Source organism: Gobio gobio (genome assembly GCF_949357685.1).
Source record: "Gobio gobio genome assembly, chromosome: 16".
In the NCBI taxonomy this organism is placed as follows: domain Eukaryota; kingdom Metazoa; phylum Chordata; class Actinopteri; order Cypriniformes; family Gobionidae; genus Gobio; species Gobio gobio.
The window spans coordinates 36,921,486-36,944,910 of NC_137109.1; the positions used below are offsets into that span (position 1 = coordinate 36,921,486).

The 23,425-nt window shown below is 38.2% G+C and overlaps 1 protein-coding gene across 2 annotated transcripts; it reads left to right on the plus strand.

The window, feature by feature from the left end:
- Window positions 1-989: 989 nt before the first annotated feature.
- On the plus strand, window positions 990-23,007 carry chrnb5b (cholinergic receptor, nicotinic, beta 5b). Of its 2 annotated transcripts, XM_079838779.1 has the most exons (7): window positions 990-1,106; window positions 1,285-1,365; window positions 17,801-17,946; window positions 18,026-18,070; window positions 18,146-18,255; window positions 19,320-20,283; window positions 21,946-23,007. In XM_079838779.1, the coding sequence occupies exons 4-7, from the start codon at window positions 18,044-18,046 to the stop codon at window positions 22,090-22,092; spliced, it is 1,248 nt and encodes a 415-aa protein (XP_079694905.1). In that variant the 5' UTR covers window positions 990-1,106; window positions 1,285-1,365; window positions 17,801-17,946; window positions 18,026-18,043; the 3' UTR covers window positions 22,093-23,007. The 2 variants fall into 2 exon arrangements, with proteins under 2 accessions (XP_079694905.1, XP_079694904.1); XM_079838778.1 differs by lacking the exons at window positions 990-1,106; window positions 1,285-1,365 and adding an exon at window positions 3,902-4,529.
- The last annotated feature ends 418 nt before the right edge of the window (window positions 23,008-23,425 follow it).

Here is a 23,425-nt window from a genome sequence, read left to right on the forward strand (position 1 = left end):
TTGTAGAACCAGCAATTAAACAAAGTATACACATAACAGCAGCAAAAAGAGTTTTATCAATGCATGATGCAGTTTTGTTACTTGGATTGTTTATAATGTTATATATTTGATTGGAATCATTAATCAAATGCTTCAAAAATGAACAAACAAAGGCTATCATCACAAAGATAAAGAAATCCTCTCCCTTGATCCGGTTGAGCTGAGCATACAAACTAAGGAGAAGGACTAACAAACAAATAAATGAATGGTGGGGCTTTTGCAAATTAGCTTATACTTATCCAAAAGTGAAATCAACTTAAGAGCTTTCTTGTCTTAAACAAGTTTCGTTGATATTTACTCTGCTAACCTAATTATCCCACACTGTAAACAATGATGTGATAAGTTAAGACAACATGTTTTAACGTTGCTTTAACTCATCAAAATAAGTCAAGCAATTTTCAACTTTCTTTTAAGTTATACAAGATTCAACACATTTATTTTTAAAGTCAGTTTAATGTCATTTGAGTTGAAATTACTTAAACATCCAAGTTGATTGTACTTACAAATGTAATGCACTGGTTAAATTTGGGCTTACATTTAAAGCATCGACAGCAGTATGTTAAGAGCAAAATCTAAATCCTTGATTTCCTAGACAATACAAAACTTGATTATCTCCACACTGTCTTGGAAATGACAAATATTTTTTTTCTTGGAATGAAGTTTTGGTCGGTGACGGTGTAACAACTTTTCACCACAGGATGGCACTATAGGACAAAAACGTGAATATGCCACGCAATGCACAATTAAATGAATTACTAATGGATTTGGCAGAAATGTATGTCTTCTTCGTGAAAGCACATTATGTTGTTTTTATCCCTCTTAAAGGCCGATTTTGCCTTTCCCCTGTGTCTTTCATAATTCCCTGTAGCTGTCTTCCAAATGAAACACATTTTCCACAAGCCATGGTTTGGTTATTATTAGCAGATCTTACACGTGGTATGTTTTAGCTCACTACAAAAGAAGGAGGCTAGCATGGGATTCTGTTGATGGAATGGAGATCGACGGCTGGTAAAAGATTGGCCTGGTTATTGGCAAGGTTTTATACAAGCCTCACCACAAGATTAAAAGTGAGGAATTAACTTTTAAAGTGCAATAATCATTGACATTGTTCAGTTCGATTTTTAAGCAAGTTTAAAGCCTAAGTAAGTGGGTATTTATTTATTTAATATGTTCCTATATGCTTTATGATCAATATTGTTAATATTTTGTTCAGATATTTTACATATACTTTTCTCTCTCTCTCAGATTGATGCATTTAGGTAGTGTTTCGGCCCAAGCAGAGAATAAATGGAGCAAATTTCACCTGCTGGAGATCAGATGAGTCAAGTGAGTAACCATCAGCCAACAGATGCTGAAGAGTTAAGTGGTTTATCCTGGATATGTGGTAGGTTAAGTTCACGGATGAGTGCTTTTGATGTGTAAACATAAGGCATCCGAATGGTGAGCTAATGTCAGTTAGCGTTTAAATCTTTATACTGCAGTCTGCTTCCGTCCCCAAACACCTCCCATTGGGGGAATTGGAGCATGAGAGGGATGGCTGTGCAGACAGTCAGTAAAGGGCAATATAGCAGTGAATGTCTGTGTAGGTATGTGTATGCAGACACGTATGCATTTACAACCTGTCACTCACATTATTATATCACATCAATAGCAAACCACAATGATTCAACCAATTCCCATTGGAACAAATAGAGTCCCGCCCTACATTTTTTTTTCTTGTTTGAGAAGCCATTTCCCTCAGATTTCAAACAAAATGTTACTGCAATTTGTTAACATAGTCGGGCTCAGAAAAGATATTGCAGATATATGTCCTTAAACAATAGAAAGGCTGTGCAGAAATCAATATTGTGAATCGTTTGTGTATTTAATCAGGTAACATTTTGTGAGGTCCTCTTTCACTCAGACTAAATTAAATTAGCAGCCATTTGCCCAACACTAATGGCTGTAACATTTGGGCATGGTTGAGTGAGAGAGCCTTGAGCATGTACATGTTTGTGTGCGAACATTTTTGTGCATGCATGAACGGCTTTGGGATTTTAAAGATCCATAGCCACTTTGTAGAAACACTGACCTTAAAGCGTCCTTTTGGCTCCACACAAACAAATCTCCCTTGTCCTTTCTTTCATTCTTATCATGCTTTCTTGATTTCTCTCACACTGCACAGGGTTAGTGGAAAGACAAGAGTCTATATTTTTCCGGTGCCAGGACTATAACGTCAGGTCTCTCTCTGCTTTATACCTCGCCTGGAGGGTTCACTGCTTTGCACCGTTTTGTGTGATGTCTTTCCCCATGAGATTTTATGTGGGGCTGAGTGTGAAAGATTAATTTGCGTCCATGATTGGGGTTTTCATGGTTAATTAAGTTCATTGAAAGTTAATTAAGGAAACAATGCTTTTCTGGCAATATATTTATCTTTTGAAGTGAGCCGCTACTTTATGAGAAACTGCGTAAATTGCAATAAGCTCCCCTCATTCTGAACTTGACACTCTAAGTTCTTGTCTATAGATGAAGACATAAATGAACCAAAGACATAAGAGAAAGTGACTGTGGTAAGAATGGGACCAGTCACTCTTTTACATTGATTTCTGAGGTTTTAATTCTAAAAGTCAGTTTCTATAGTGGCATGTGGGTCAATGACATGACATGTATGTTTTGTGTCCGAATTCATTTATTTTCCTAATTATTTTTTAAATAAATACATGTCACATATCAAATTGATCTACAATATTTCCTTTTATAAGATAATCTTTTAATGTTTTTGAAATTCAATTGACTTTTTGAGTTGTGGTGTTTCAAAGACCTAAAATGTCAGGTGGTGCGACCAGCAAATTTACATTTAAAAGTATCAATTCCCACTGCAATTGCAAAATGAAGTAAGAAATAAAAATGTAAACCATTATATAATGTATACAAATAAAAAACAACAACATAAAAACTCCTTATGGAAAATTGTGTTCTGAACACATAGAAAAGTGTCCGTTTATATGAATTGGACTAAAAGGGCAATACATAGAAAAGGGAAAGGGAATTTACCATGTGATATGCATTTTACAATAATGCATATGTATATTGTATGTGTATATTATTTTAAATGAATATATGGTCGCACCACCTGACATTTTCTGGCTGGTAAAATCACAAATCTTGTTTAATAATGAATTAATGCTGTCTTAAAAGCTGTAAAACCAATATGAATCAACACCATACATTTTTTTGGACGTAAATATGCATTTTAAAACTCTTTTGCTTAAAATTATTAAAAAAATTTTTTCATTGGCCCATATATTAAAGTCTTGGCTACAGTTTGTGGGACTATTTCCTTTGTTATTGGCCACAAAAATGATGCTGTTAATTTGACATGTTGACTATAGCGTCGCACTACATGGGGCAAGTTGTCACTAAAACAACCTGCTATGTCTATTATAGGCTATTCAGCAACATTTAAAAAGTGAAAACAATTATGAAATGCAGAATGAAACGGCAAAAATAACTGAAAAATATTGAACTGCACATACAAGTACCTTTTGGTTGAAATATATCTTTATGAGTTGTCTCCTGTCTGAATGTATGACGTTGTGGTTTTATGGTATTCACCAGTTTACTCAGCAGATATAACCAAAAATATGATGAAAATGGAAAAGGGCGTACAATGTACAAAACCACTGAAACATTTAGCCAGGGTCTCCCATAATGTGGCAAAGTGTACACAAAGTGAACAACCTACAAGTGTAAATGTGTAGCCTATTTAATAAACTATTTCATGAACTGTTGTCTTATGCTTCATGGTGCAGAACACACAACCAGTAAACTCTCCTCCCCCGTGACGCACACCTAGCCAATTGCCCATGCAAGACACAGTGGCAATTTACAGTCCTTTTAACCATGTGCAGTTGAGCCTGTAATTATCATATCTTATATTACCACGATATGCCACCAACACGTTCTCTCTCTATAACGCTTTAAAATAACATTTAAAGCGACATTAAAATCGGACATTGGACATATGGGGAAACCAAACGGATTGTTAAAACGCTAATAATAAGCCCGTGGGACTGTGAAATGTATTTAAGTTTCTAGAAGCCTTGTTTTCTCATAAGTTCATGACTTGATTGCACTCGCGGATGGCAAGTCTCCCGCGCGCGCAAGAGAAGCGCACATCTGCCGAGAGCGCGTGAGTCAGTTCGCGTGCAGAAAAGAAAATCCCATAGATATTTTATCATTACGCACGTGTTTGTGGGTGATTATCACTGAAAGGGAACCGAACAACTCTTCGGGCGTTAGACACGCTCGCAAGCCTGGATTCCTCATTGTCGCGCATTCAGATCTGTTTGTTTTTATCGGAGGGACGGTCGTGAAGTGTGCGGGGAAATGGATCTGTAAAGGCGCGATCTTTATCTGTCAGTTGATGTAAGTGTGGACGGAGAGGCTCGTACAGGAGATGGCAGCTCCGATGGCTTCGGGACTCTGGTTTGTCGCGCTCACCGTGGCGAGTAAGCAAGCAGCTCTTTTTTCCATTGGTGTGTGTTAGCCTACTTTCAATGGTCAAATGCATTATCATTCAAACGTACGCTCTTAGCCTTTATTTTATATGGTTACGATTAAGTCTTAAATGTGCTTAATTTTGTAAAGTTTGTTCAAGGTTAGCCTAATGGAAGCGTGTGTTTTTTTTTTTGTTTCTGGTCAAAATGTATCATTCAAAAAAATTGCCCAGTTGTTACAAGACAATTGAGAACAATAAGATTTTTTTTTTTTGTAAATATTTATTTATATGGTTACACTTTACAATAAGGTTCATTAGTTAACATTAGTTAACTACATTAGTTAACATGAACTAATAATGAACTGCACTTATAATTTTTTTTAATCATCTTTGTTAATGTTAATTTCAACATTCACTAATGCATTATTAAAATCTTGTTAACATTAGTTAATGCACTGTGAACTAACATGAACAAACCATGAACAGCTGTATTTTTATTAACTAACAAATATTAACTAATGCTGAACAGAGGTGTTGTTCATGTTAACTAATGCATTAACTAATGTCAACTAATACAACCTTATTGTAAATTTTTACCATTTATATTTTATAACAAGCAATTATGAGGAAAATGACCAAAAAAAAACCAAATGATTGTTTCTTTTAACTTTAATTAACTGAATAATTAAGACGTTGATCTTCATTATTATAGGCTATTGTGAATCAGTTGACTGTTTTCTCACTGGTCACAAATATAACATTTTTATTTATTAATTGCATGACGAATATGAGCTAGATGTATTTTGATATTAAATTAATAATATACCTTATTTTGATATTAAATTAACAATAGACCTTATGCTAGTTGCTTCTGAATTATGGTATTGCTTGCTTTTATGAAGCTTGACATAATTTTTCAGAAGGGACGAATCCTCTCCCTTGATCCGGTTGAGCTGAGCATACGAACTATGGAGAAGGACTAACAAACAAATAAATGAATTGTGGGGCTTTTGCAAATTAGCTTATACTTATCCAAAAGTGAAATCAACTTAAGAGCTTTCTTGTCTTAAACAAGTTTCGTTGATATTTACTCTGCTAACCTAATTATCCCACACTGTAAACAATGATGTGATCAATAAGTTAAGACAACATGTTTTTAACTTATTAAATGGCTCTGGTTATGTGACCATTTACACCAGGCAAACTATTCTCATGAAGTCAGTACAGTCTGCACTTTCATTTATAGTTGACAACTCTTTGCTAATTGTATCAGCAAGTCTCTTTAGATCTGTAACCAGTGTGATTAAAGGGGTTAAATTGGGTCAGTCCACATAATAGCACAATCTCTGCCCCATAGCTCAGTTCACTCACAGATCGGCTTCCAACTCTGAAGTGTCACGTCAGTGCCCACACAGCAGAGAGTCTTTTGTGAGTGCATCATGTTTCATTGGGTACGAATGATGAAATCTTGACTTTTAATCACTTAAAATTATCGATCAGACTCACACTGAACATTAAACATAACGATAAGATTATTTACAATTAGGTTGCCACAAAAAGGTTACATGGTCATGCGTTTGCATGATCCACAAGTAGTAGTGCAGGGAAACTTGAGCACATACAATTCAGTATTAGAGTTTCTTTTTCAGGGTATGCATGGTAATAGCATGTGTATATATTTGTGCGTGTGTGTGTGTGTGTGTGTGTGTTTTTGGTTCTTGAGGCATGCTAACTCTGTCATGACTCTGATTAGATCTTTTGCTCAGTGAGTCAGAGTTGCAGAGAGGGTCACTTAAACACGTTCATGAATGCGCGCACACGCACATACAGAACAGAACTCAGAATAGCTTGTTTCTGTGAAGGACATGCATTTGATTAAAGTCTTGTTTTGAATACACTTCTTGCACTGCTTCCTTTCAGCAACGTTCATTTGAATGTATTTTTTCGTTAAATGCCTGAATTGACTTAAACATTCCATATGATCAAACCTCACAGTTGCACATACTGTTAATTAACAAATATATTATGACTGGCTGAACTAAAAAGATATGTTTTTGTGGTGTATAGGCAGTGTCTTAACTGAACTCTGTTAATTATTAATTATTTATTAGGCCTTGCATTCTAACAAAAAGTAAACTAAGCACTTGTCTAAGCTATGGATAAGGCCTGGGCCCCACTTCCTTCTGTTGTGATTGCCATTAGCAGTATTGATCACTGTATCAGTGCTTCCATCAATGATTTTTATTGCTGAAGTGTTTTCACTCATTAAGTAGGGGGTCAATTACACAGAGGTAATCAAGGTCATGATATGAGAAAACACACATTTACACGAATATATACGTTACTTAATTTTTATATATAGATTCAAATATTTAATATATTTTAAAATGTAATTTATTTCTGTGATGTCACAGCTGGGTTTCCATGATCCTTCTGAATCAGAAATCATTCGGATATGTCAAATGAACAGTCATTTGTAAGATTTTAAATGTATTTAGTGTCACTTTGAGCAATTTAATGCATCCTAAATTAAAGTATTAATTACTTATGAAAAATGACTTACTGACCTCATAAGTTGAATGTTAGTGTACAGTCTTGCTCAAATGTTTTCCCTCCCCTTGTAGAATCTGTGAATAAGTTTAACAAAATAAGAGGGATCCTACAAAATGCATAGTACTGTATAAGATATTTTACATAAAAGATGTTTACATATAGTCCACAAGACTAAAAAAATAGCTGAATTTGACCCCCCCGTTCAAAAGTTTATGAACTATTGATTCTTTTTGATCCACGGCTGTATTTTGTTTTGTGATGGTTGTTCTTGAGTCCCTTGTTTGTCCTGAGCAGTTAAACTGCCCAGCGTTCTTCAGAAAAACCCTCCAGGTCCTGCCGGAAGTTCTTCAGTTTTTCAGCATCTTTTGCATATTTGAACCCTTTCCAGCAGTGACTGTATGATTGTGAGGTCCATCTTTTCACACTGAGGACAATTGAGGGACTCAAACACAACTATTAAAAAAGGTTGAGACATTCACTGATGCTCCAGAAGGAAATACGATGCATTAAGTGGGTGAAAAAAAAATACTTAATTTGTCTTCCGGGATGTAAGTATCTTCTGTTGCTTCTGAAGGGCAGTACTAAAAAAAAAAAGAAAGATATTTAACCCTCTGGTCCTCTTAGTTTAGGGGTCACACTTTGCTACTTCGCGGTCAAAAGTGATCGAAGCCTTAAAATGTATACAATTCGACCAAAAGTCACAAAGTGTCATCCCATTCTGATGAAGCCCAAAAATTTTACATTTTAAAACATAATATTTTTGTAATTTTGACCGAAGAGGACAAGAGGGTTAAACAAAATAGGAAAAATGTGGACATCTTCATCCTGTTCAAAAGTCCAGCTCTTAATGCATTTGTTTCCTTCTGGTGCATCAGTGAATGTTTGAACCTTTTTTTTAATAGTGTGTGAACCTTTTGGTTTTGGCTGATATGTAATGAAATTCCTCTTACTAGTCATCTAAAGTTGCTTTTAATGAAACAATGACCTGTTATTAGTATATTGAAAACTTAGAAAGCCTTGAAACGACATGCTTTGCCCAATAAATGGAAGTCAGGTTGTCTACAATTTGGTCAAGTCATAATCTTCGTAGGAATTGTGAAAATATGTTCTGTTATTGCAGAAAATGTGTAACATACTGAAACCCCCGTCTCAGATTCTTAGTGTAATGTAAACTGAAATGTGGGGAAAAGCCTTCACCAGAAAGAAAGTGTCTGATCAAGAGTGAGAGAGAGCGCAAAAACGCTCTCTTTAGAGTTAAAGAGTAGCATGAAGTGGAATCAACACTCTCACACACTGCCTGAAACAGCGGCACTAGGGTAACCGAAGGGCCACAGCTACTGAATATGTGTGTGTAAATATTTGTGTAAGTTGTTTGATGCAGTAAAGATTGTCCGCAGATGGAGTAGCTTTTAATAATTTAGATGGTGGATATTTATGCCACTCAAACTCTGATAACACATTTGCTGATATACATTAGTTAAGCACCTCCCTGTCAAACCGTAGAGCACTGTATTTAACTGTATTTTTAACTTAGATTGGGAAATGTTTATGTGCATTATGTGAATGCTATCCCCAATAAAGTATTCTGAGAGTTACGTAGACTAGGTCTGTGTGTGTTTGTCTGTGTTGGTGTGTATCTGTTGTTGCTGTCTGTGATGAGGCAGGTTTTATTTTAGTGCAGATGAATTATTCACACAGTTGGAAGTGCGCCGGGGTGGAAAAGCTCAGTGCATGCAACTGTGAGTGTGTGTGTGTGTTGTTTTGTATAATCTTGAGATGGTGGAAGTGTGTGTTTCTTGCCGCGGTTGTTTAGGAGTGTGTGTATTTTTGTGAAGAGCCCTGAAGCAGGACACAGGGCTTGCCTGAGCAAGTCAATGGTTTAAGCAAGGCTTTTTTCATAAAGTTTTCCATTGATATTAGTCACCACTGTTGACAGCATCATCCACACTGAATAATAATTGTGTTTATGTTGAGGATGGTGTGATCTCTAACTGTTATATTACTGATTTGTTTTATTTTTATTATATTGGAGTTCTGTGTTTGTTAATGCAATATTCACTATAGTGGAATCTCATTGGATGCAGTTGCTCTAGTCTGGGAATCAGTTGTTGTGAATCAAAATCAATGTGGGTTTTTGGTTACACTTCGATATATATGTCACTTTAGACATTCTATTACTAGCTAAGTAACTTTGCAACTACATGTAATCTAACTCATTTGCAACTGTGTGAACTAACCACTTCCATTGGAGTAGGCCTATTTGTAGATGGTTAAGGTTAGGTTAGGTTTGGTCAGTAGAATGTCTGTTGGAGGACCATCAAAATAAAGTGTTAGCAGATATTAACCAGACAGTCAACTGATACTCTACTGACTGTTAGTTGATATGTTGCAACTACTTATAGTCCAATTTAGACATTCCCCTAACTGTAAGTTTATACTTGATTTTTAGATATGAATTCCACCACACACTGTTTCTTTCTCTCTAACCAAGGATAATGTTCTGCTTTTTGTGGTATTGCATAATTATGAAAGCCTGTTTCTGCCTAAAAAGGTAATTGTGAGATTAAGCTTGAAATAAAAAGCCCTAGTTGAGAAAGTTGCGATTATAAGAAATGCAAATATAGTCACATTTTTATTCTTAAGCAGAAACATACATTTCTATACATAATTGCTTAGAAATCAAAGATCAAAAAGACCCAGTGCTTAGTAGGTTATATTATATAACAATTATATTTATATAACAGTTACTGTATATTCGAGTTATATTTTGATGCACGTTTGAAAATGCAAGGTAAATAAACAAACCAACAACACAAAACAAGTACCACGATGAATTGGTTTACATTCAAATTCACAATGAAAAACGTTTACTTGATGTCACTTCCTTTAAAACAAGTATTTTTTTAAAATATTAAAATACACTATTTTGCCAAAGGTTTTGGGACGCCTGCCTTTACATGCACCATATTTTTAATGACATCCCATTCTTAATCCGTAGGGTTACTCTTTTACTCTTGTAGGAAGGCTTTCCACAAGGTTTAAGAGTGTGTTTATGGGAGTTTTTGACCATTCTTCTAGAAGCACATTTGTGAGGTCAGGCATGATGTTGGATAAGAAGGCCTGGCTCGCAGTCTCTGCTCTAATTCATCCCAAAGGTGTTCTATAGGGTTGAGGTCAGGACTCTGTGCAGGCCAGTCAAGTTTCTCCACACCAAACTCGCTCATCCATGTCTTTATGGACCTTGCTTTGTGCACTGGTGCGCAGTCATGTTGAAACAGGAAAGGGACATCCCCAAACTGTTACCACAAAGTTGGGAGCATGAAATTGTCCAAAATGTCTTGGTATGCTGAAGCATTAAGAGTTCCTTTCACTGGAACTAAGGGGCCAAGCCCAACCCCTGAAAAACAACCCCACACCATAATCCCCCCTCCACCAAACTTTACATGTGGCACAATGCAGTCAGACAGGTACCGTTCTCCTGGCAACCGCCAAACCCAGACTAGTCCATCGGATTGCCAGACAGAGAAGCGTGATTGGTCACACACACACACACACACACACACACACACACACACACACACACACACACACACACACTCGTTTGTTTTTGTGAAATGTGAGGACATTCCATAGGCGTAATGGTTTTTATACCGTACAAACCGTATTTTCTATCCCCTTACACTGCCCCTGCCCCTAAACCTAGCCCTCACAGGAGACTGTGCAGTTAACTTTCTGTGAAAAAAACCTTGTTCTGTGTGATTTATAAGCATTTTGAAAAATGAGGACATGGGGAACGTCCTCATATTTCACCCTCTTTTTGTAATACCTATGTCATACCCATGTCATTATACACATTTGTGTCCTGATATTTCACAAAAATATGCCCACACACTCACACACACACACACACACACACACACACACACACACACACACACACACACAATGTGTATATATGTTGGTATATACCCCCCCCCCCCCGAATTAATCAAATTTTTTTGTCTGTGATTAATCACAAGTTTTTAATATTTTGATATTGTAATAATTTCAGTTACTCTCCAAATTAATGTATAAACAATTTAAAGACAGCATATTTTAAATATGTGTTGTATTGTCATGTTTTTATGAATGAAGGCCAGTATCACTGATGCCTCTATGAAACATTAATGACGTTACATTACAGTATAACTGAAAGCTCCCAATTTCAACATTTATTAGGCTTAAAAAAACGACTTTTAATTTAAGTGAACTTAAAACAATCTTTACATAAACCATTATAATAAATTTTATATTTACCCATGGCCTTCCCCGTTAGACATATACAGAAATGTAATAGTTATCAATCACCTTTCTTAACTGCATAAATAATAAATTAAATATAGATGAATCATCATTAAAGCTACACTTTTCTCTGTTCCCGTTGTTCTTTAATGAACATTAAGGACAGGCATCATCAGTGCTCCTGTCACTTTAAGAACGGCCGCTGCTGAACATGACGCGGATCTCACGCGCTGTCCCACGCATCTCATTTCCTCACAACTCTTTAAGTTCATTTAAGACGTTATTTAACTAATTTAAGACTCCTGATATGAGAATACTCAAAATCCTCTGTGTTGTTGTTATTGTTTGTTCAAGAGCAAAAGAGAACTCGATGTGAGCAGGAGACTGACGCGAGTCTGTCTGTGCGTCGAGTGTGTGTGTGTGTCAGAGTGTCCCTCGATTAGCTGACATGAGACGCAGCCACACAGACAGGACATTGACACACACACTCACACACACACAGACAGAACATTGACATACAACGCGTTCTCTTGTGTCTTGTCGCGCTTGGAAGCATTTACATGAATAGGAGCGTGATCATGTAACGCTAGGCAAAAATGGATATAAAAACGGACGCTGCGTTATTTGCGTTAAATATTTTTAATGCGTTAAGCTGAAAAAATGAATCGCCCGCGTTAACGCGTTAATTTGCCCAGCCCTAATTATTATACATTTTATTGACTTTGATATTATTGTGTATGTGTGTACACACGTATTGTGTGTGTGTGTGTGTGTGTGTGTGTGTGTGTGTGTGTGTTTTTCCCCTTCTTTTTTCTCTTGCTTCTCTTGATTAATCACCTGGGACTATAAAGGCTTGGTGTGTTTCATTTTCAATTGTCTGACAAAGAGCCTACGCGCTCAAACGTAACCATCTGTGTGGGAATCTACTATTACATTTTTCTAATTTTTTGGAGCCGTGGTGTGCAGACTTTTTTTTTTTTGTAAACCTATCATGGTACCACGCTTGAATTCACTGAGCTCCTGAGAGCGAGCCATTCTTCCACAAATGTTTGTAGAAGCAGTCTACATGCCTAGGTGCTTGAATACATCTTTGGCCTTGGAAAGGATTGGAACAACTGAATTCAATGATTTGGAGGGGTGTCCCAATACTTTTGGCAATATAGTGTATCTTTTAGTAATCTGATATTTGCCATTAAGTTGAAGCTGTTCCTGTATGTTTCCCATAATGCGTAACATGATGCAACTGAAAACGAGAACTAACATGGTTACTGCTCTGTGTTCATTTATGGTCATGCCATTTTTCTCACTAACCCTTCATTATGATAATTACTGTCAGACTCTGCTTTCATATGCTGTAATATGAGAGCTTGTGATTAAGAGAATGTGTGCTGATGGGGCAGTGATGGGCTGAACTGCTGACTCATGTTTGGCATTAAAGAATGATCGTCCCCATAGGGTCTTAATGAGAGATGTGGCATAGGGCTTCTATGACCCTATGATGCTGTCTGTGAATCATGAGGATTGTTGCTTCGGTGCATCTTGTTTACAAATGAATGGGGCTCATTATGTAACTGTCTGGATTCATAACGGATGTGTTAATTCATTTGAGGGGGTAATGGAATTTGACATTTTTAAGAGACATTTACCACAGGTAGCATCAACATGCGCTTAGAGCGATTCATAAAGCACATTGTTATTGCTTTGTTTTTGGAGATATGTTTCTAATAGAGCTGTCAGTTGAATAATGAATTAATTATATGATCATTGAATATGTCACTATTTGCTAAGACGAAATACAGAACATGATACATTATTTAGACAGGTCACGAAGCATTAAAAAAGTGTATTTAGTAAATATTGTTAATTTATCTATGTATACACAGTCTGGTCCCTTTTCAAATAAGCTAAAAAAAAGTGTTCTCAAAAGATGGTTGTCTAAGAAAATTTTCACTCTCAGCTTTTCGATATTCTCTGAGAGTTTCAGATTGCTTCTGCCTTATCTGCATATGGCTCCCAAAATTGCTTATCATGGTGTTCATTTAATTTCTCGCATTGTTTCAGCTGTACTTGTTGAGCTGTTAGTCAGATGGAGTATGTCTCACTGAGCACAGGCTGGGTGATTGTGTGTTGAATGCTGACTGCTGCCCCAGTGCTTCTTCTGTCAACTTTAATCTTGTAGTCTCTGTACTCGCTGTCCCCACAGCACACTGCTTGTCCACAGAGTGATGTCATTTGTCCTGACTTGCTGTCCCTTAGAGACAGAGGTACAGAAACACCAGTAGAGTTTTGGGCTTTCTCTTTTGCTTCTTTCTGAAACGTACTTTTGGGCCTCCCTATTTTGATGTGCCTATAGTGTTCGGGTAGCATTTTATTTGACAGTCTTTGTTATATGTTACTATAGTAATAACAGTAAATTATGCATACTTACACGCACCTAGCCCTAATCCATTCCAAACCCAATCTAACCCAAACCCTATAGTAAGTACATGTTGTTTATTCATATTACTCAGTACTTAAAGGTGTCATGAACTGGCTTTTTAATTATTTTTTTAAACTGTTGTCTGAGGTCAACTTATGTCGTTTGTGGGGTTTTTACATTCAAAAACATCATAATGAATAAGCAATAGGCTATTTTCTGCCTTGGTTTTGAGGCTCTCTGAAAAACACTCAGATTTAATGGCCGTGCCGCACTGAACACTTGGAAGTAAACGCCCACGGCTAGGATTGGATTAGATTTGCCATTTTAATGAGTTTCAGCTACCGCCAGTCCATATGGGTCGTCTGGGGAAATGCTCAGAGGACCCGCAAAATATCAAACAAACACAATGATTAAATCACACACACACACACACACACACACACACACACACACACACACACACACACACACACACACACACACACACACTCACTCATGCGGACTCACTCACTCACTCACTCACTCACTCATTCATTCATTCATTCATTCACTCACTCACGCGGACTCACTCACTCACACGGACACACACACTCACTCACTCGCGCGGACACACACACACACACACACACACAGACACACACACACACACACACACACACACACACACACACACACACACACACACACACACACACTCACTCACTAGCGCGGACACACACACTACCTCACTCACTCACGCGGACACACACGGACACACACACACACACACACTCACTCACTCACTCACTCACTCGCACGGACACACACACACACTCACTTGCGCAGACACACACTCACTCGCGCGGACACACACTCACTCACTCACTCACTCCCGCGGACACACACACACACACACTCACGCGGACACGGACACACACTCACTCACTCGCGCGGACACACACACTCACTCGCGTGGACACACACTCACTCACTCGAGCGGACACACTCACTCACTCACTCACTCACTCGCGCAGACACACTCACTCACTCACTCACTCGTGCGGACACTCACTCACTCGCGCGGACAGACACTCACTCGCGCGGAGACACACTCACTCGCGTGGACACACACTCACTCACTCGAGCGGACACACTCACTCACTCACTCACTCACTCACTCGCGCGGACACACACTCACTCACTCACTCGTGCGGACACTCACTCACTCGCGCGGACAGACACTCACTCGCGCGGAGACACACTCACTCGCGTGGACACACACTCACTCACTCGCGCGGACACACAGTCACTCACTCACTCGCGCTGACACACAAACACACAATCACTCGCGCGGACACTCACTCACTCACTCGCACGGACACACACACTCACTCGCACGGACACACACACACACTCACTCACTCACTCACTCACTCACTCACACACTCACTCGCGCGGACACACACTCACTCGCGCGGACACACACTCACTCACTCGCTCGCGCGGACACACACTCACTTACTCGCTCGCTCGCACGGACACACACACACACTCACTCACTCGCGCAGAAACACACACACACACTCGCGCGGGCGCACACACACACTCGTGCATGTCGCGTGGACACAGACACACACACACACACACACACACACACACACTAACACTAACACACACACACACACACACACTCGCGCCTGGCCCATAAGGTTACAAGTCCGATCACGAGTGAACCAAAAACACCTTCTCCACCCTGTGACAGCGTGCTAAGGTATGTAATCAATAGATTTCAAACGATCTGTAATGTTATGCAAAACTAACACATAAAAAAACGTGTTTTAGCCTACTCACATAAGTGTGTGTTCAGAAGGAAACTTATGCAGGGACTGCAACGCCATGTTTATAGCTTGGTAGCGCGATCCTTAGCTTACGAGTCAGTGGTTGGGGCTACAGAAGCATATTTATCTGTAGAGGCGATCTCTAGGTCCTGTTACGTAAGAGATCCCCATATTCTGAGAGCTCTCGTTTTCTGGGCCTGGTGTCAATAAAAGCTTTTCTTTGACTAACAAAGAAGGTTTTCAGCTCTGAAACTTACAGGATATTCTTATATTACCATGACCTTTTATATATCAAAAGCTCAAGGGAAAGTTGATTTCTCAGTTCATCACCCCTTTAAATGTATAATTACACTGTAACAAAAACACCTTAAAATAAAGTGTAACCTAGTTAATAAGGGGTAAAATCTATCACAAGTTCTTATTGGCCATGAACATTTTTTCATAATATTTCCTAAATTATAATTCTTTGCATTTGACCATGCATTTATGTATTCATGCTGTTATTTTGGAGTTTTGTTTTTATGACAATAGTAGAAAAGAACTTGAGAACAGAAGAAAGAGCTTTGTTAAACATTTGATGGTAAACTTTTCCTCTATGTAAAGGCTGTTAGAAGACACATAACAGTAATTGAGTTTTATTTATCTTTTTATTTAGACATTTTTAGATCTTTTTTTTAAAGTTAGACTACCGTTCAAAATGTTTTTGAAAGTAGTCTCCTACACCATGATCTAGATTTACTAAACAGGGCGATAGGAGAGGAAAGTTCTGTGTGTGATCTACTGACGACACACAAATTAAAGCACACTAACGCAAATTAAAGCACACCAACGCAGCCGGATAATTTCCATAATGACCAATCTACCAAGTGCAACACATTCTGGTTTTAGACATGCTTTTTTGGGCAGTAAATAATGGCGCAAATACCAGTAAATTGACGAGGGCAAACCTTAGTAAATCACTTTGCATAATTCATTTAAATACTCTTTACATACATTTTGTGTCTGAAAGGGAAACTCCAACAAATGCATAATGTCAGCCACAAAAATAAGTTTTTTTTTTTTGTCCATGCCTTTTCAGCGCTAATTTTTCACTGGGTGTCTTTAATAAATACTGACAGTCGTTTTTGAATGCTAAAAGAGTGTTTGCATTGGCGCAAGCTGTTAGTAAATCTGGCCCCATGTCTACACTGACAGCTTGAGGCTGTTTACACAAGATGTGACACAGTGACCGTCAGAAGTAGAGGTGTGTCAGAAGCGAGCGGCAACCTCCTCCAGTTTCTCTTGAAGCCAATACGGAAGTGACTTAAACTGCAAGTCATCGACTGGCCGCTAGGGACAGGCTCCAAAAGAGAGCAGAATCTCATTGAGCCCCATGTTAAAATGCCCAACTTTACAGCAGAAAAAAACGTGTTTACATCCTGGTACAAATTGTGGTTTTGGTCTTTATAGCTAATTTTGCCTTCATGACAACTGTGAGGGGGGTTAATTTTTTTTATAACTCATCCATTTAAATGATATATTAAGCCTTAAAGTTCTGCATGATTAAGGGCGTGGCCACTTGAGTGACAGGTGGATTGCTACGCGGGAGTGGTTTCAGCAACCAGGCACCTCAGCTCCACCCTCGTCCTGCCTTTTTGCCTATTGTCAGTTATCCGATGGCAACGGCCGACTTTACGCTTCAAAACTGCTCTTCAGAAACCTACGGGTTACGTCACAGACACTACGGTCAGATGTAGCGTGAATGCTTGAAGTACGTCAGAAAAAATAGAATGGGGCATCAGCATAGGGATTTGTTGTGTTGTCGCTCGTTTTAATATGTTCTATTGTCTTATATTGTGATGCTCCCGTCAGGTGTAGACACTGTGTTCTGCTCACCATGGCTGCATTTATTTGGTTAAAAATATTGTTAAAAACGAAGAAAAATGCTTAATCTTATACCTGTAGAGTATCTTTTTGGGCTTTTCCGCCTTTATTCCGATTCATAAAAAATACTGGCCAATATTTACCCATTTTTACCACATTTGAGACTTGTCAAGTGTTCATTTTGCATTTGCAGTATATTGATGGTGTTTGAAATTCTGTGGTTATTACTTACGTACAGTATGTGTAGGTTATTTAGATAAATCCTAAATAAACAATTTCTTCCATTTTACATAAAAAAATTCACATAAAAAATAAAAATAAATAAATGTTTATGTCTGTGTTTTTCAGCTGTATGCTGTGCAGAGGTGGAGGAGCGGTTGGTGAACTATTTACTCTCCCCTGACCGATACAACAAGCTTATCCGGCCTGCAATCAACAAGAGCCAGCAGGTCACCATTGCAATCCAAGTGTCCCTTGCCCAGCTCATCAGTGTGGTGGGTAGTTGAAACGTGAAAAGCTGCCACTCATTACTTATGATTAAATAAATGTTATATGTTAATGTTTGTATTTCAGAATGAGAGAGAGCAGATCATGACCACCAACTGTTGGCTTACTCAGGTATGAGCAGTGGAACTTTTGGGTTTAGGTTGTACTTTTTTCAAAATGGCTTTCTAAGGCGTGTGTCTTTTGCAGGTATGGAATGATTACCGGTTGATGTGGGATCCAGAGGAGTATGAAGGGATCAGGAAAGTTCGCCTTCCTTCCCAGCATATATGGCTGCCGGACATTGTCCTGTACAACAAGTGAGAAACTTTTTTAGCACTTAAAATACAGCACGGTATTTTTGTTCTTATTTTAACTTGTAAACACTTAAAGGGATAGTTCACAGAAAAATAAGAAAAATCTGTCGTCATTTATTTAAACTCATGTCATTCCAAACCTGAATGACTTTAGATTTTCTGCGGAAAACAAAAAATAATATTTTTAGGAACTGTTGAAAACTGTTTTGCTGATACACAAAAGGGCTTTTAAAACTGCCCGGGTTATCGACATTATATACATTGCTTTTAACCCTGGGTAAAGGAACGTTTCACTTGTAATTTAGATGGGATGTTAGCACCGCTTTTTACCCAGGGTTCACCCTGCTCTTGCTTTTGCGGTGCCAAACTTGTACAGTGTGAGAAATGAGGCAGCTGTTAGACTGTTACAACAAACAATAGCGTGCCTCATATTCACGTTCTTTGGACAGTCACGGAAACACAGCATGTTGTGTAAATAGTAGTGTCAGCGTTTGAGAGGAACAATTGGAGTGAAGGAGAGACTGTTTTATTCTTACTTTTATAGACCCAGGGTTAACTATTTCAAGTCTGAAAAGCCCTAAAGTCAGTGGTTTCCAAAACCACACTGGACCTTATTGACTTTCATTGTATAGGCAAAAAAAAAAGAAAACCCTTTTTATCTCTTTAAGACAAGAGGGTGAGTAAATAAAGACAGAATGTTTCTTTTTTCTTTTGCTGAACTATCTCTTTAAATAATTTAGAAGAGGTTTTATTTATGCAAAGGTTGAATCCTTATAAAAAATACAGGTGGTAGCAGGAGACTTATTTTGTAATCTTTTTACAATGCTGCATCGATGCAGGGTTTCACCTTTTCCAAGGACAGAGTTACTGCGTTAATCTCAGGAACTGAGACTGAGATTAGAATGACAGCGTTTTTTGCATGATGATGAGCTGGCACTCTGGATAATAGTATCAGCTTTGAGTTTCACATTTATTATGCTCTTTATCATCCACACAGGCAAAATAGGATACTTTGCGTTTGCTATTTAAAACAGCAAATTTAAAACAATGTGTTTGTCATTTTTTAGTGCTGATGGGACATATGAAGTGTCTTTCTACTCCAATGCGGTCGTGTCAAATAACGGTGAGGTTGCCTGGCTACCACCAGCCATTTATAAGAGTGCCTGTAAAATTGAGGTCCGGGACTTCCCCTTTGACCAGCAAAACTGCACACTCAAGTTCCGCTCGTGGACTTATGACCACACAGAAATCGACCTCATCTTGCTGTCAGACTTTGCCAGTCGTGATGACTTCAAGCCAAGCGGTGAGTGGGATATTGTCTCCTTGCCTGGTCGCAAGAATGAAGACCCTAACGACGTCACGTATTTGGATATAACGTACGATTTTATCATCAGACGCAAACCGCTGTTCTACACCATTAACCTAATCATCCCCTGTGTTCTCATCACTTCACTGGCCATCTTAGTTTTTTACCTTCCATCAGACTGTGGGGAGAAGATGACTTTGTGTATTTCTGTTCTTCTGGCCTTAACGGTGTTCCTCTTACTGATTTCCAAAATCGTACCTCCGACCTCACTCGCTGTGCCCCTCATCGGAAAGTACTTGATGTTCACCATGGTGCTGGTGACTTTTTCAATTGTTACAAGCGTGTGTGTGCTGAACGTGCACCATCGGTCCCCAAGCACACACACTATGCCCAAGTGGGTCAAATACTACTTCCTGGCCCGTGTGCCTGCTTTCCTCTTCATGCGGCGACCAGGAGAGTCCAACAAACGAGAGAAATTTCGCAAAAAGCACCAGCAGTGCCCTTCATCTGATCTCCCAGCGAAAAGTGAGGCTGATGAGACAGATTCCACCTTCTTTGTCAATGAAGATTCTGCCAAGCACATCGGTTGGAGACCTGGCGAATTGCAGGAAAACACAGAGTTTCGTAAGCGAATTGCGGTAAAGTGTTCTGCAGACATGGAGGAGGCTGTGAAGGGGGTCCGATACATTGCTGACAATTTGAAGAACGAGGATGATGATGAAGGGGTGAGTGCTGGATGGACTTTCACTGAAATATACTGAAAAAATTTCAACCAATAATTGTTTTTCATATATATATACACATATACACATACAGTGCATATATAGAGTTAACGCATGCGGTTTAACGCAGCATCAGTTTTTTTTCTGTCATCCTTTGGCTGCGCTACAGTATATGATCACGCTATAATTCATTCAAGTGCTATTAAACCATTCAAGCTTGAAAAGATGCAAAAATATGAACTTAAATCTGTACTGGTGCGCTGTCTGTGAATCTCCTATCAGTATAACAGACACACACAGGACTGCCGCTTCAGACATCGCGTGGCTGCATTGAGTTCTCTTTTGTGCTTGAAAAAAACAGACAAAAGGATGCCAAAATGTCAGCCTCTTTGAGTATCCTCTTAACCACAGTCTTCAATGAGTTAAAAAGTGTTAAAGGTGCGATGTGTAGTATTTATGAGGATCTATTGACAGAAATGCAGCATAATATACATAACTATATTTTCAGTGGTGTATAAAGACATTACCTAATGAACTGTTATGTTTTTATGACTTTAGAATCAGCCATTTCTATCTACATACACCCTTGCAGTGAAATCACCATTTTGCAGCGCCATGTTTCTACAGTAGCCTTAAATGGACAAACTTCTCTAGCTACGCTAGCTACTCTCTACTGTCCCACTAGATGCCGCTAAAATTTACACAATGCACCTTTAAATAAAGAAGAGAACATGTGAGAACATATGATGCGTGTCAGATCTGTATCCGCGTCATGTGCTTCAGATCTTAAAGTGACAGCAGCCTAATAAACCCGCTGCTGTGATGATTGTCATTAATGTAAATCAAAGAGCAAAAGAACAAAAAATCACTCACTGCTCTTGACTGAACTTTTGTAGCTTTAATAAGGATGAATCTATATTTAATTTATAATTTATGCAGTGAAGACTGTGAAGTGTTTGATAACTTTATTACATTTCTGTATATTTCCTCCCTGTTAGATCAAATATTTAAATATACTGTCTTTGTTGTTTCTACATTAATTTAGAGATTAAATGGGAAATTATTACAATATAAAAATATATCAAACACTTTAATGTTGTGCGATTCATTACAGTAAAATTTGCTATTTAAATAGTTAGTTATATATATATACTTAAATATATATACTTAAATATTGGCCATTTTATGTATTGTTATATGCTAGCAAAATAGCTACAATTTCAAAACAACCATATTTGGTAGTTCATTTATTAAATTAAATGAAAGTAAATTAAATAAACTACATATATGTTGTAATGTGTTCCAACAAGTTTGTGTAGGTCTGGATTTCAGTACATTCAGTTGCGACCAGCTAATTAGGTATACTTCCAATTTATAATTGATTGCACTCAATGAAATTGAGTATAATAAAGAATTGTGTTGCATTAGCTAGATTGACAAAGCAGCAAAAGAGTAGCTTACACAAACTTCTGTCACTGAAAGTCTGCACATTGAAATCCTTGTTTTGGTGCATACCTCATATATATGCTAAATAATAACCGTACACACACCACTCCAACATTTGCACTACTAAACTATACAGATAATGTCTTTTAGAGTTGTTTAGATACATGTATTTCACAAATGAATTCAAATTAATCAGTGCATACTCTGTCTTTCTCGCAGATCATCGAGGACTGGAAATACGTGGCTATGGTGATTGACCGTCTGTTTCTGTGGATCTTTGTTTTAGTGTGCGTGACAGGAACCCTCGGCCTCTTTACGCAGCCGCTCTTCAAGAGCTATAACACACCCACCACTGATGACTTGTAGATCACATAAAGTCAGACCAACTTCAACCCAACCCACATGTTTATTTTCAGTGCACCTCACAACCCAGTCTTATCATGAACTTGACATGACAACCTGCTCATTTCAATAAATATTGTAGCAAAACCCCAACAATGGACTTCGAACCTGACACATTTCAGTGTTATGTGTACCATTCAATGCACAGTGACACAAAATTCTTAGATGCCATGCACAATACTGGACACACACTGAATATTTATCTGCCTCTAACACTGACCCGAACTCAAAAAGCCTTCAGAGCTGTCATTCATCCACAACATTTAGCCCTTGAGGCGTCAGCGTTCTCAAACCTCTCAAAGAAAGTAATTCCCCAACACCCAAAATGGCTCCAAACCCACACTTCTCTTGACTTGATTTGTCAAAACTAAGTGTTTTTCTGAAACATATTATAATTTTTAGAAATTCCCAAAATGTTCTTGTGCAGGATTACAAATCAATGCACGTCTACATAGAGAAAACTTGTTCAGAGGAGCTCATTATAGACCTGAAACGTGTTTAAGATGCTTTGACGCATTGCGACTAAAGTATACACTGTCTTTTAAAAAAAGTCAATCCTATCTCAATAGAGATGTGGATATTATAATAATAAGCTGTTTACTGGTACTTAGATTTTACACCTTAACATACTGTACACACATGCATGTACCATTCTTTAACACATTTTCACGTCGTTTTCCCCCCTATTATACTGTTAGATTGGTTTCAAAGTTACATAGGCAGCATCTTGCAACAGCATTTTAACTGACATATTTACAGACCGATTTTTTTTGACGTGCTGCCACTGGAATGACTGAGTGCTTAATAATTATCATGATGTCATTTTATTATGATGATTGTGATATATTTAGGAAAGTAAATTAAAAGCATACAAAATTGTGTCATGTTTGCTCTTTCATTCACGTACATTTTACTGCTGGCATGTAGTATGAATATCATTAATTTCTCTTAAAGCTGCACTATGTAACTTTTTCGTCCACTAGAGTTCGCCCGTTCAAAACAAAGGCGTAGTTTGATGACGCCACGTTTGAGCGCAGAATCTTGGGACATGTGGTCTTCACCTCACAGCCTGTGGAAAAGATTCGGGATAGGACTCGGGCAGAAATCATGTTTATGAATGCGATTAATAACATTACTGTAGTATGAAGCAGAGCAGGACCGAGTGTTGTGGAGCTGAGCAAGGCTGCTGGAGCGATTGTTAAAGGGGTAGTTCACCCAAAAACGAAAATTTGATGTTTTTCTGCTTACCCCCAGGGCATCCAAGATGTATGTCTTTGTTTCTTCAGTAGAACACAAA